Raw genomic sequence first — 14,690 nt, forward strand, 5'->3', positions numbered from 1 at the left:
GATAATACATAGAATAACAAACAAATACATAACAAATCCTATGGGCTTATGACACCCCTCCTTCACTGGAGAGGCTCAAGACTGAGCTCAGAGGCACTTGCCCCTTCTCCTTCTGTTGCAGAGCCCCCTTCCATTGCACACATTGTCAGACTTTTAGCGAAACAGTGGGGAGTCCTCTACCACGTATACAGCCTTTACCTGCTAGAATACAGCATAGGTTGATCACATTGATAATGCTCATCTACATTCAAGGAAGAAGAAGAAATTGTGGTTGCCAAGGAAGCCGCTTCAAACAGAGATGGAGTGCTTGGCACTAGATCTGGCCGGTGGCGTGAACCTAGTACTGCACACATAAAAATACAGAACAACATCAGCAAATTTAATTTCAAATCAAATCTAAGAATCTTTATGCAAGTCTATGCAGTCACATAGTGTTCTTGAAGCTTCTTAGTGTGTTCGAATCGAGAAGATTGTAATATTCATTTGCCCACACCTATGCTTTTTTGTGTAACAGGGCAAATTTCAGCTGCTAGCGAGTACATTCAGCAGAATGCAGAGCAACCCCAAGGTCAAATGTTAAACTGTGGTATGAATATCTGATGAATTCTAAGTTCTGGGACTGGTCTCACACTATCAGGGCCCAGTTTTCAGATTGGATTAGGTGGCTGGTTCTCCTTTGAGCCTGGCTGCAGATGAGCTCTGAAAGGGGCAAAGTCTGTATCTCCTCAAAAAGACTCTGGGAACAATGAACTTAAGCTTCAAAGCACTTCAGGTGACATGTTTGTTTAAAAGTCAGTGAAAAGAATAGCACTGGCTCTGGCCTTAATCTGCTACCTGGGCTGGATAAATTTTTTTAGGATCCCCTGAAACCCGAAAGATTAACATCATAGTATAAGCTTGATTCTGACTTCCTCTTGCTCCTGAAGGTCCATTCTGCCAAATATGACTAACAACTCTCTCCATGAAAATAACCTGACTCTGAAGTTTTGAAAGATCAGCCAGATTGGAAGCTTTCTAGTTATAGGGCTTCTAGAGCTTATACGAAATTCCTTTAAAAACATTGTTTAGGCTGTTGATTTGAAAGACATTACCTTCTTCATCAAGGCTGGCGTAGCTTTGTCCTTCAGCAAGAACGCCATGCTTTTCATCCTTCCACTCCTGGCTAACAGCACACACTATTTCTTGTGATGTTGCCTTTAGGGCTGTGATGGAATTGCACCGCTTCTTTGAAGGTGAAGACTTTAAAGCTGCATTATCAAATGAACATAAGTGTTGAATGATTTCATCTTATCTCCCTGCACATCTTTTAACGTCATATAGAAAAGCAAGCTATCTGTAAAGCTACAGTTTCTGAATACAGATGAAGAACACATCCAGATACAAAACCACTTACCAAATATTATATTAAAACTAGAGCCAAAGGCATTGTTATTTCATCTATGAGTGAAGTACTTTTTCTGGGGTTTCTTACTGCTCATAGGACAAAAAAACCGAAGTCAGTTAACCAACTTTGACACCACTAAGTTACAAGTCTCCCACGGAATATCAACCCATGTAAGCAGAGACAGAATGATGCAGAAAAAAACAGAAGACAGGAAAACTGAAAAGACATTTGGAGTATTCTGAGTGGTTATGATCACTCCTTCAGCTGTGAACTACTGCTGTATAATGATGTATGTGCTACTGCAGAATTTCCACTTCAGTGATGTGTGTCAAACATCATCTTTGGATAAAATAAACTCTTCCAAAATGTTGATTGCTTGTACACTCAGGCATGAGCATCCCTTTTATAATTCTTACCAGGGCCTGCCTACTTACAATGGCATTTTGGGTAAAACACTAGGATCTGACCATTGCCACTACTACTGAACCATGACACCCATTTATAGTTCTTCTCCAGAAGGATGCCAGCCAGTTCATTTAGTTTTTCAGTTGCCAGCGGCTGACCTCCATGCACTGGCTGCAAGGTTACTTCAGATGCACTGCAAGAGTTCCTATTGTGCTCTACTACAAAATTCAAATTAAAAGCATCAAAGCCACCTGGCTAAAGACTGAAGAAGAGAATGAGATGCATAGCTCCAGGATATTGTTAAAAAAATAACATAGTAGATAGCTGCTGAGCTAGCCTCTGCCCAAGGCTGAATCTGCTTATTATGTTTTTATTGTTATTTACGGAGGCTCGTTCTGTGCAGTAGGGGAAAAAGCACACATTCGGAACAGGGCTTAACGAGTTTAAACTGGAACGTGTAACTTGAAGTTTAGAAACAATGTTCCTGAAGGCAGGAGCACTCCCTATTTTTTATTTTGTGAAAGAATTATAATGCATTTGAACCATTAATCCATATAAAAGTAGATTAATAGCCTTGTATGCTGAGCAGATCAATAAGAGTGGGAAATTAAGACAGGTTAATAGCCTGGAAAAGTGAGACAGACAAATTAAGATTAGAGAGAAAATTAGGCATGATGTCCTTAATCGTACATTGTAATTTTCAAACACAGAATGGGTTGTGTCTTGTGCTGACATAAATCTTGCAGTCAGAATTAGAACAAAAAAAAAAAAAAAAAAAGACTCAAATGTTCAGGGAACATGTATGGCTGCATAAGACATTTATTTTGTCCGACAGACACAAACAGCAAGTTGTCTACTCCTTACTCTCTATCAGTGCAGAGGAGTTCCTTTGAGTATTGTCTCAGACAACAGAGCTCCCACCAGTTCTCCAGCAAAATTATTCCAGGGTTTAAGAGATATGAGTCTCAGAAGGTTCATTCCTCCTTTCAGCTGAATTTTGCTTAGTATTTTGTCATATTACATCAGATTCTTTTATTTTGATATTAATCATCCTTTTCGGAAGGATTTCACATTTAACATCTTAAGTTGTTAATTTGTGCTAGTATTTGTAGTCATTATTGTTTCACTGAAGTCTCATTTAGTTCTCCATTCTCCAATATTTTTGCTGAAATCTAACTTCATATATCTACAAGGCAGTTACTGCAGTGTTTGGACTCTTTGCAAGGTACAGTGCACTGGTGTCGGCTAGGACAAAGTTAATTTTCTTTGTAGTAGCTCTATGGTGCTATGTCTTGGATTTGCGATGAAAACAGTGTTGACAGCACACCAAGGTTTTAGTGGTTGCTGAGCAGTGCTTATACAGCATCAAGGCCTTCTCACACTGCCCTGCCAGTGAGGAGGCTGGGGGTGCACAAGAAGTTGGGTGGGGACACAGCTAGGACAGCTGACCCCAACTGACCAGAAGGATATTCCACACCATGTGACATCATGCTGAGCAACAGAAGATGGAATAAACAGGAGCAAGGGGGAAACACTCATGGTTATGGCATTTGTCTTCCCAAGTAACCATTACACATTATGAATCCATGTTTTCCTGGAGATGGCTAAACAACTGCCTGCTGATGGATAGTGGATGAATTCCTTGCTTTGCTTCCACATGTAATTTTTGCTTTCCCTATTAAACTGTCTTTAACTCAACCCACCAGTTTTCTCACTTTTACCCTTCCAATTCCCTCCCCCATCCCACCCAGGTGGGGGGTGGGGGAATGAGTGATCATCTGTGTGGGCCTCAGTTGCCCACCAGGGTTAAACCACAACATACAGGAAGAACTCACCTACGTAGGATCAATTTATGCTCCACCCCCAATTCCTTAAGATGATCTATGGTTTCGAGGTCTACTTGAAGTTATAGAAATCAATTAATTTTATGTGAGAGAAGTGACAATCAATAGTTACAGTTATTGCTGCAAGACTTAAAACTTAAGCCTGTGGACAACTCTTGGTAGCGATGTCTCCCTGTAGCGAAGGTGGGTTTCTCTTGGCTTTTTTTCTTTCCCCTGTGTATTGGGTTTGTGTGGCAAGGTTTTGGTAGCAGGGGGGCTACAGGGGTGGCTTCTTTAAGAAGCTGCTGGAAGCTCCCCTTATCTCTGATAAAGCCAGTGACAGCTGGCTCCAAGACAGACCCACCACTGGCCAAGGCCGAGCCCATCCACAACACTAGTAGTACCTCTGCGATAACATGGATAACATGGAAGGGGGAAAAACTGCTGCACAACAGTAACCAGAAGAGAGGAGTGAGAGTATGTGAGAGAAAGAGCCCCGCAGACACCAAAGTCAGTGAAGAAGGAGGGGAGGAGGTGCTTCAGGCGTCAGAGAAGAGATTTCCCTGCAGCCCATGGTGAAGCCCATGGTGAGGCAGGCTGTCCCCCTGCAGCCCATGGAGGTGGAGCAGATATCCACCTGCAGCCCATGGAGAACCCCGTGCTGGAGCAGGTGGATGTGCCCAAAGGAGGCTGTGACCCTGTGGGAAGCCTGTGCTGGAGCAGGCTCCTGGCAGGACCTGTGGAGAGAGAGGAGCCCACGCTGGAGCAGGTTTGCTGGCAGGACTTGTGACACAGTGGGGGACCCACGCTGGAGCAGTCTGCTCCTGAAGGACTGCACCTCGTGGAAGGGACCCACACTGGAGCAATTCATGAAGAACTGCATCTGTGGAAAGGACCCATGTTGGAGAAGTTCGTGGAGGACTGTCTCCCATGGGAGGGACCCCACTCTGGAGCCTGGGAAGAGTGTGACAAGTCCTGCCCGGAGGACGAAGGAGAGGCGGAGACAATGTGTGATGAACTGACTGCAACCCCCATTCCCTGTCCCCCTGCACTGCTTGGGGGGAGGAAGTAGAGAATTCGGGAGTGAAGTTGAGCCTCAGAAGAAGGGAGGGGTGAGAGGAAGGCATTTTAAGATTTGGTTTTATTTCTCATTAACCTACTCTGATTTGATTGGTAATAAATGAAACTGATTTCCCTGAGTCTGTTTTGCCCATGATTGGTAACTGGTGAGTGATCATAGAATCATAGAATGCTTTGGGTTGGAAGGGACCTTTAGAGGTCATCTAGCCCAACCCCCCTGCAGGGAGCAGGGACAGCTTTAACTACATCAGGTTGCTCAGAGCCCCGTCCAACCTGACCTTTAATGTTGCCAGGGATGGGGCCTCCACTGCCTCTCTGGGCAACCTGTTCCAGTGCTTCACCACCCTCATTGTAAAAAACTTCTTTCTAATGTCCAGTCTAAACCTATTCTTCTTTAGTTTAAATCCGTTATTCCTTGTCCTGTCACAACAGGCCTTGCTAAAAAGACTCTCCCCATCTTTTCTGTAGGCCCCCTTTAAGTACTGAAAGGCCGCAATAAGGTCTCCTCGCAGCCTTCTCTTCTCCAGGCTGAACAACCCCAACTCTCTCAGCCTGTTCTCATAGGAGAGGTACTCCAGCCCTCGGATCATTTTTGTGGCCCTCTTCTGGACCTGCTCCAACAGGTCCATGTTTTTCCTGTGCTGGGGGCTCCAGAGCTGGACACGGTACTCCAGGTGAGGTCTCACCAGAGCAGAGTAGAGGGGCAGAATCACCTCCCTTGACCTGCTGGCCATGCTTCTTTTGATGCAGCCCAGCATACGGTTGGCTTTCTGGGCTGCAAGAGCACATTGTTGGCTCATGTCCAGCTTTTCATCTACCAGTACCCCCAAGTCCTTCTCTGCAGGGCTGCTCTCAATCCCTTCATCCCCCAGCCTGTACTGATATTGGGGGTTGCCCCGTCCCAGGTGCAGGACCTTGCACTTGGCCTTGTTGAACCTCATGAGGTTCACACAGGCCCACCTCTCCAGCTTGTCCAGGTCCCTCTGGATAACATCGCGTCCTCCTGGTGTGTCAACCACACCACTCAGCTTGGTGTCATCTCCCCCTGTCCTTATCATGATCCAGGAGCCTTTTGTTATGTTTTTCTCCACCTGTTCAGTTGAAGAGGGGAGTGATAGCATGGCTTGGCGGGCACCTGGCAGCCAGCCAGGGTCAACCCACCTCACCCTGTGAGTAGCTAATAGTGATATGTATCTTACCCTTGAGAATGAATTCAAAGATTAAGGAAGGAGAAATGCAGAGGAAAACTAGAAGCAGGTGACAGTGACAAAGACAAAAGACTTTATTAATATCCAACTTTTGACTTTTTTCCTTGATAAAGAAGAAATCCTTATCAGAGTGCCTACCTTTTCAAACATGCTGGAGGTGGTATGTAAACAGTCTTTACTTTTGCAAATTAAATAGATTAAAATCAATAGAGGTATTCCTATAAATAACAGATGCAGGACTGGACACATCATTAGATCATGAAATTTGTCTTTATATTAATGCTAATATAAAGGAACCTGTTTTACCGTCAGAAGCCCCTGATGTGACAAAAAATACATAGCAAATAATTCTCTGATTTTACTATTAGAGTACAATCCCATTAGCTCCAGTGAAGAAACTCAACTTCTGCCACTGTAAGTGCTACATGATGTTGAAGAAAGGATTCTTCTATTGCCAAGACAGGAGCGTTATAAAGCAATGATTATAAAAATACCGAAAAGAGTAAAACTCACAACTGTCTTACCTTGAACTTTCTTGAAAACTCTTGTACTCATAAATTTTAAAAATCTATCTGCATAAAAACTTGGTCGGTGAACTGAAACAGTATCCTACAAGATTGAAAAAGGTCTCAGTCACATTTTCCATAAGTAAAACACAAGTAAATTGTCAAGAAAGAAGCTGGACACCTCAGGTAAACTATATCATACATTTCAGGCATACACAAAACAGGTGAATCCTAAGAAGTTTTTCTTTTTTAAAGGTTAATTCTTCAAGAACTTTTAAGTATTTCATTTATGAAATTATGAGTTATGAATACTACAGCCATATTCTGCAAAATCTTCCTAGCATTTGAAATGCTTTTTTCACATTATGTACATTTTTCAGTTACAGATTCATCAATGTTCTGCTAAGTGGCCGTTGTCTTGTGTAAGTTATATGGACAAGCTGATCATTTTAGTTGCCTTTTGAAAGATCAACAAATAAATCAGAGCATGTACTGGGAAATGGACCTAAAACATTTCAGCAAGAGCCAAAACCACATGGTGATGGTAGACTACAAATATACCAAAGCTAGCTCTTTCCTGGTCAACACAAGTCAAAGTTCCACTAGATGAAATATCAGCAGTTAAAAAAAAAACAACACAAATCTACCTACCCCATCATAAACAAGAGCTTTCCAAGAATGTTCCAGTTTCTTCATTAATCTAAGCATATAAAACAAAATCAGAACTGCTTTATAAAATTCTCACATTTGTAAGTAATTTCAGAATAGCTTATTCAATAAAAACTTGAAACTGAACTTACCTATAAGACTGGAGAATATCAATAATACCCATAAACAGAAGCAGCTTTTCTCCTTTATGGCTTTTAGCTGGAATACCTCCCATTCTGAGAGAAACAACAAAAACGTAGTTAGATTATCTTTTAAGGCATCTCTGATCATCAGTTAGCAGGTGAACTGTACCCACTTGCAAACCCAAAGAAATAGGCACAACATTAAAACTAGATGCCACAGTGCAAAGTCAGTTGTGAGTCACTTAGCATATGATTGATTTTAAATAGCGAACACAAAGTATCTGGGATCCAGTCGTAAATATCCATTATAAACAAAGAGTATTTTAGGATAAATTTTAGATAGAATTGGAAATATATAGATGACCTGAAAATTGAAAAAAGCAAACGTCAGTTTATTACTAAGGAAAATAAATAATTTTGCCTAGCTAAAGGAGAATTTTGTCTCTTTATTGATCACACGTAACAGAACTGTAGAAAGCCTGCACATTACTCCAAGTATGAAAAAGTTGTTTGGTATATTTTTTCACTAAAAGTTAAATATGTGCTTTTCCAAAATTTCTTTACAGACTGATTAGTGACAGAAAAAGTAACAGTATCAAGCTGAGAAGCCTGACTGCCTGGATCTCCACTTGGGTCAGAGTATTTACTCAGCCATGACCTTGAGGAACAAGATGCTCATCCTAAGACCCTGTCTTCCTACTCCACCACCTAGAAGAAAGGGTCCATTGTTTTTAGAACCAGAAACTGAAATCCCAATTTCAGTTGGGCAGCTTCTGTTGACACTGACGGACCCATTAGAAAACCAGAAGAAAAAGAGATTGAAGATGCAACACATGCAATACCTCCAAATCTTTTTTAACAGTTTGAGAAACAAACAAAAGACATAGTTGAGAGTATATTCCCCATTCTGCTGCTACAGCAGAGTAGTCCCTTCCCCTGACAAAACAGGGCTACCATCTACTTAACTTTTTTTTTTGGGGGGTGGAGGGGTGTGGTGTTATTATTCTAGGCACAAAATAAACCATGTAAGAACAAGTGGAGTTTAAATTACTGTAAAACCATGTAACTCCAGCTCAATTAACTGGTCAGTTAAGTGGTTTACAAAACTATATTCTGTCATCTTTTCCTGGAAGCTGTGACTCTAAATTCAGTCTGGTACAAGTTATTGCTCCTGGGTATCCATTCTCATCCTCATGCTTGTACGGCCTTACAATGAACCACAACAGAAGACTGACCTAGGGGTCTTTTTTGTAAGACAGCTTATTTTCATCCACCTCAGTGAGGTTTGCCACACTACCAGTTATGCGAAGTCCAGAGAGGAGGTAGTGCAAGGTGCCAAGGAAGGACTCAACTGCTGCATTAGGCTTGCAGCAGCATTACTACACTGCTCAGGATCTGGGCAGCACCACATTAGCTCAAGTGATGTGAGAGCTCAGGGTGGGTTGCCATACATAGTAACCACAGGGACTTTCTCAGATGACCTATATAATCAGCTTTGGCTTTCAGTTAAAAAACAAACCCAAAACCAATACCCCCCAAAACTGCCAGTGCGACACCTCTGCCACCATACAAAAGCATGCACCATCTTCTGTGTGAATGTGAGTAATGCTGTAAAAAAATGACTGAAATTCAGCTCTAATTTATATTCCAGAGCTGTAAACATCTGGAAACTCTATAAATGCTAAATATCATAATTCTCCCATTTGTTTGCTGTAGGTTTAAGCACATGTTTCTATATCATTAGTTGTATTTATGTAGACAGTTCCCTTGAGAACGAGAAGAGTAAATCCATAATATGAAATTAAGCCCTCATTATAATGAAGGACTGATTATATAGAATGAGAATGGTGAACATAATGCTCTCACTAACACCGAACGTATTTCAAGGGAAACAATATAATAACTATCGTTTGTATATTTAAGTTTCTACTGCAGTTTTTGTTAGGAAAATAAAAGGAAAACATCAGTTCTTAATCTCAGGAAATATCGTACATGGGTATGACTGTACTTCAGTGGTTGATGCTACAGTTCTACATGTTGAATATACTACTTTGAAATGAAAATAACCACTGGAGGAATATACATTTCAATGTTAATGAACACTTTTTGCTTATGGCCCATCAGGCTGCTTCCAGTTAAAATTAGATTATACTTGGGACTCTTGTAATAGCTGTCTCATAACATCTCTTGTGCATGCATAAGTCACTCTGAACTAACCAAATTTGCTATCATGAATTTAAAAATGATCAATCTACTAACCAACGTTTTAATTTCCTGCTCTGCAGCAAATCCTGATGGTGTAGCTTTTGGGGGGAAGGAAAAAAAAAAAAGGCTTAATCTTTCAATTCCTGAAATGCAGTATGCTCTTCAATGTTTTTACTCTTAATACCAAGCAGCACAGACTGAAGAAACAGAATGTGCAAGTTTTAATAGTAACCTTAAGAGCAAGTTATGGCACTTACGTGTTTGTTGTCTCTGTGGTGACGGAGTCCCCTGACTTCCCAGGGCCCTGTATAGACTCCATGGCTGTGGAATAGAGAACTTTCTGCCCTCCGGGACGTTTCGCATCCGATGTGCTCTGGGAACTCTCTCCCTCTTTTTCCTTCACGTTACTGTTCAGTATGTGGATTCCCAGTAGCAGACTGTAATCCATGATCTTAAAACTTTCTAGAACCTATCAACAGAAAAGAAACAGCTGTACAGAAACAAAAAAAGACTAGATACAATATGAATTACACAGCAGCATTTTGAAAACCAAAGTAAAAATAGGCCTTCAAAGCACAAGTTTCTCTTATTAGGAAAATGTGTGAAATTATAATGAAACAAAAATCTTTTACTACCCTACATAAGTCAAAGTGCTATTTATCTAATTAGCTCAATACTCTTCTTACAATTGGGAAAGAAAGATGCATAGCTGAAATGTAACCCAATGTTATTTTGTAGCTAAGGAAGATATGTCCAGTCAGCATCTTTTTTATCTTTAACAAATAATAAGTTAATAGTTCCACCATATACTTATGAACTACAGATATTTTTAGAGTCACCTCTGATGCATGTTTTAGACCTTACTGAGCATTTTTGCCTAGACTACTCTCTACCCATCCCTTCCACCTCCTGTTTATAATTGCGAAAGCATTCTTGGAGAACTTTCAAATGTCAAAAAAACTCATTTGCTACCACCTTCTCATTAACAGCTGATGGGATTTGGGTACAAAACCCATGCATCTCTCTATTAGGCTAACCAGGGCCTATCTAAACTGCAAAGGCCATTTTATTTCTGGACTGTGACTTAAACAACCAGCCTTCTAGCTCTACCAACCATTTTTGCCTCTGTCAGTAGGCGAGTTCCCTTTCTTCTTTCATGCACATATACTGTCATAAGTTTCTAGTCAGCAACATCATTATGAAGTCAGGCATACTGCCATTAAAAGGAAATAGAGTTCAAGTCAATATGCAAACGTGAACTAAAACAAGCTGTGATCACATCTAGTAATATAACCAAACTGTTAGCAGACAGCAGCTGTGTTAAATATCTTTTACTTCTGGGTAGGCTGAAAGAAAAAATATAATACAATTCATCCTCTGCAAAAATACTTACCTTAGTAGTACAGTCAGCAACACTGTTTATGCAAAGTCAGATTACAGCAGCTAGTCAGGCTTGGAAAAAGCATTGCCACTTTTATTTTACAGTTACAAACATAACTGCTGACAGCTCTGCCTTCAACCTATTCTTCACCACCTCTGAACTAGATTACATTAGACATATTATGACTTAACTGCACTAATTACATAACCTACGTCTAGGACTGAATGTAGCCTCATGAAAGGCTGTGGTATAATGTGCTGCTGCTTCTTCCACAGGGACCTTTTACGTGATAAAATTAATCTTTCTGACTGCATCAATTCACCACTGTCACTTAAACCCATACTACTTGTACTATACATTGGACTAAAAATATCTGACTGTTGATGACTTTGTTCTAGGATTAGTGAAAAACATTATAAAAACAAGTAGCTATTTTGTTATTTCAGTTCATTATAAAACTGAAACACCTACTCCTCCAATGGATTAGCTGCAGTACATATTTTTACAAACACTACATAGCATATGAACTCTAGCCCTTGTCCCCCAGACACCCTATTCATGGTCCTACTCAGAGGCAGGATTGTATAGTCTACAAAGGATCTTCAGGATATCTTAGTATGATCTGCCCCTCTGTCTGCCTACCGGTTTGATACACAGTTCTGACTACCTCCCCTTAGAAATTTGATAACCAAACTAGCCACTCCTAATGCAAATACACATCTTTTGACCAGATCTAAGCATGTTTTACTCCCCTGTTTGTTTCTAAGGAAAATTCTGGTAAGAAATAATTAACCAGAATAAAAAGGAAGAATCGCAAACATCAGCATTCAGCAAAAACTTACTTTGTGTCAAACTCTTCAGTCTGTATTGACAGAAATTTCACCTCAGTCAGGGGGATTTCCAGCTGAATATATCTGAAGGGTTCTCACATATATGTCATCATTAATATTTAAAATACCAAATCAGCATTATTTTCAAATGTGTAAGTAACATTTTGCACACACAGTTGTACAAATTAATCTGGTTCACCACAGAAAAGTTACAGAATGCAGTATATCAAGCTATTTCTGAACATGCAGCATCCTATGAGAACACAAAAAGCCGTAAGACTTTTCCTGGGCTGAGGGTTGCTTGCAAGTAGCTTTGGTGATTTTAGATGGAACTGCTTTTGAGAAATGGCATCAAGTTTTTGCTACAAAGGTACCAAAATGAGATCCTAATCTAATGAAAAAAAACACTCAAACAAATCACAGTATTAAAAGGGTTACAGTCACAGCAAAATGAGAAAGCCCTGTAAAACACCTCATGTCATCCATGTGAGATCACTAGAAATTGACATTAACTCCCAGAAATACAACCCTTGTGTAGTTAAAGTGAGAGAAATTCAATCCTTACTCATGTAACCACTCTGAAATGCACCTTGCTAGCAAAATGGCACTGGGAGATTGGCACAAGAATATTCTTACTTGTTAGCACACAGCAAGGTTAAGTGCTGTATTTGATAATGACAAGTAAACATTCAGTTCATTAACTCGACGTTAAATTGTCATCTTGTTTGCATTTATATATGTATTATGTCACTAGCTACACAGATTCTGTCAACACAGCATTGTCACTTGATCACCAAGTACTGCTTGCAAGGCTGGCTTTAGCTGCACTGACAACTTCCAGATGACAAGCGTTGTTCATCCACTTCTAGCCTTAAGCACTATTTTGCTTTCATACCACATAAAAAACCCAGTGAAATGGCATCACAAAATATGTTGTTTCAGAACATGGAAAAATAACTCCCTGAATCAGAGCTTCTTTTCTCTGAGCTAATGAGATGTTAAAGCACTCTGTGATTCATCTTAGACATGGTTACACTCACCTATCTCAGCCAGTGACTAATACAGCAAAGCAAGTATTTCTGCCATGGAATTTCATTTTTATTTTTAGATGCAGCCAGCTGAAGCTGTGTACGGTCTGACAGAGAAATCTGCATTCACGATGCTAACCATGCAAAACAACTCAAGTCAGCAGGTCATTTTCATAAAAAAATCAAGGAAAATGCTACTCAAAAAAATATAATTTCACCAGCTTATGAAATGCAAAAACTAAAAGGATAACCATGCAAGCAAGCACTTCCTCACCTACAGACATTTTGGAAAAGGGACATAGGAGCTAACATAAAGACAACTGATTTTACGCTGAATCAATAATTACTGCCCAACATAAGGAGATATATAAAAATCCCACAACACAAAGGACTATCTTGCAAAATAAGCATATCTTAGAAACAAGTGCACAAATGTCAAGTGCCTAGTGATGGGTCTGGTTTAGAAACAACCTATCCCAAGAAAATAAATCACCAGCTCCCCCAAAGCATATGAGGAGTCACTTCCCATTTCGATAGAATTCTTGAAACATATTGTTAACTAACACTCCTAAAAATTACAATCTGGTTTCTGATTTTCAAAGCAGAAGTAGCAAGAAATTTGGATTTTCAATTGATACTACAGGAATGATAATACATAAAGATACAAGAGATCTGCAGTATCATTCCATGTCCATTTTCCTCAAACTGCCATTTCTGACAAAGAGGCCCTTCATCTAAGATTAACACATTCTCCACCTCCACGCCATGCCATCTATTATTTCTGATGTACGCTGCAGTTCAATACTTCTTCAGGTTGTGCCAGCAGTACTGTTTGTAAGGACATGCTGTAGAATTGGTCACTGAAATTATGTGGGTTAAAGAATAACCTGCGTAGACCTTTGAGGTAGAAAAAAAGACAAGAAAACCAACAAAACCACCTCACTACTAAAGGTTTTGAAAGATCCAGTGAATAAATTTGATCATACAAGGTCTGTCACAGTTGCTTCAGCACAAACCAGGCATGCATTCATCCCATAAAGCTTGAGAGTTTTGCAGCAAGTAGCTAAAACAGCAGTGATGAAAATAATACCCAGACCTGAAACTTAAGAGATACGACCCTCTTTGTCTTCAACTTTTAATTTCCTCATCTTTACAGGTTTCTTTGTTAGTCAGGCCATTAATGCCACTTTAAAAATGTGATTTTCTTAGAAAAGTCCATAGTGTTCTTTGCTAATATAATAAAGAGAAAATGCAGAGTCTAAAAAGCCATTCTATTCTCATTATGAAAAACATCTTGAAATTATTTTGTTCTTAAAAACCACATGAGCACAATTGGATTAATTGTCATTGCTTCTGTAACAGATATTTTGCAATACAGGTATCAACATATTAATTGTTCTAATGTTAATTTACAAATGAAAAATGGGTAACCACATAGGTTTTTTTATAACATTCCTCATCACTCGCATTAAATTCTTATAAATGTAGAAAGCTCCCCTAACAAACTATGCCTTTTGCTTTTCCAGCAACAGGATCATTTCCAACCATTGCTACTAAACGTCTGAAAAAGGAAAAAAAAAGAAAACAGAAACCGTAACAGTACTGCATCAAACTAAATAAAAATAATTCTGGTAAAGTGCAACTTTGGAATAAATAGGTTCAATTTCCATTTAAAATTATCAGAAGGGAAATCCCATAATACAAAAAGCTGAATTCTGTTGTTTGGTTTCTAGTTCTGCTTATAAGTCTTAGCAGCAATGCATTTTGTCCTACATGTCTTAAAAAATGTTAATCAACGAGAAAGAAAAAAAAACCCATGACTTGAACTCCTACTCCAACCACCAGACAAAAAATGATGTTCACAAAATTTAATCCTCCAGAGAGTGTGGAGGTATTAGCTAAATAACCCTGACAATAGTCCTATGAGGCATCTAATAATTCTCTTAATTTTCTAATCCAAAAATAGACTATAAAAATTAAGTATTCTGCCACAGAGGGAACAACACCGAGTTAATCTTCAACCATCAGGAAAGGTTTTGGTTTCCTCAT

The 14,690-nt window shown here is 39.7% G+C and overlaps 1 protein-coding gene across 1 annotated transcript in view; it reads right to left on the bottom strand.

Annotated features, from left to right (window-relative positions):
• The window catches only part of PIP5K1B (phosphatidylinositol-4-phosphate 5-kinase type 1 beta), a 109,409-nt gene that overhangs the window by 20,470 nt on the left and 74,249 nt on the right, over positions 1-14,690 (bottom strand). The window contains exons 8-13 of the mRNA XM_075725899.1: positions 9,660-9,871; positions 7,207-7,290; positions 7,058-7,106; positions 6,425-6,509; positions 1,092-1,247; positions 199-343 (exon numbers count right to left, since the gene is read on the bottom strand). Of these exons, the coding sequence (XP_075582014.1) occupies positions 199-343; positions 1,092-1,247; positions 6,425-6,509; positions 7,058-7,106; positions 7,207-7,290; positions 9,660-9,871 (731 nt within the window). The remainder of the gene's footprint in view (positions 1-198; positions 344-1,091; positions 1,248-6,424; positions 6,510-7,057; positions 7,107-7,206; positions 7,291-9,659; positions 9,872-14,690) is intronic.

This window comes from Pelecanus crispus, chromosome Z (assembly GCF_030463565.1).
Source record: "Pelecanus crispus isolate bPelCri1 chromosome Z, bPelCri1.pri, whole genome shotgun sequence".
NCBI lineage: Eukaryota > Metazoa > Chordata > Aves > Pelecaniformes > Pelecanidae > Pelecanus > Pelecanus crispus.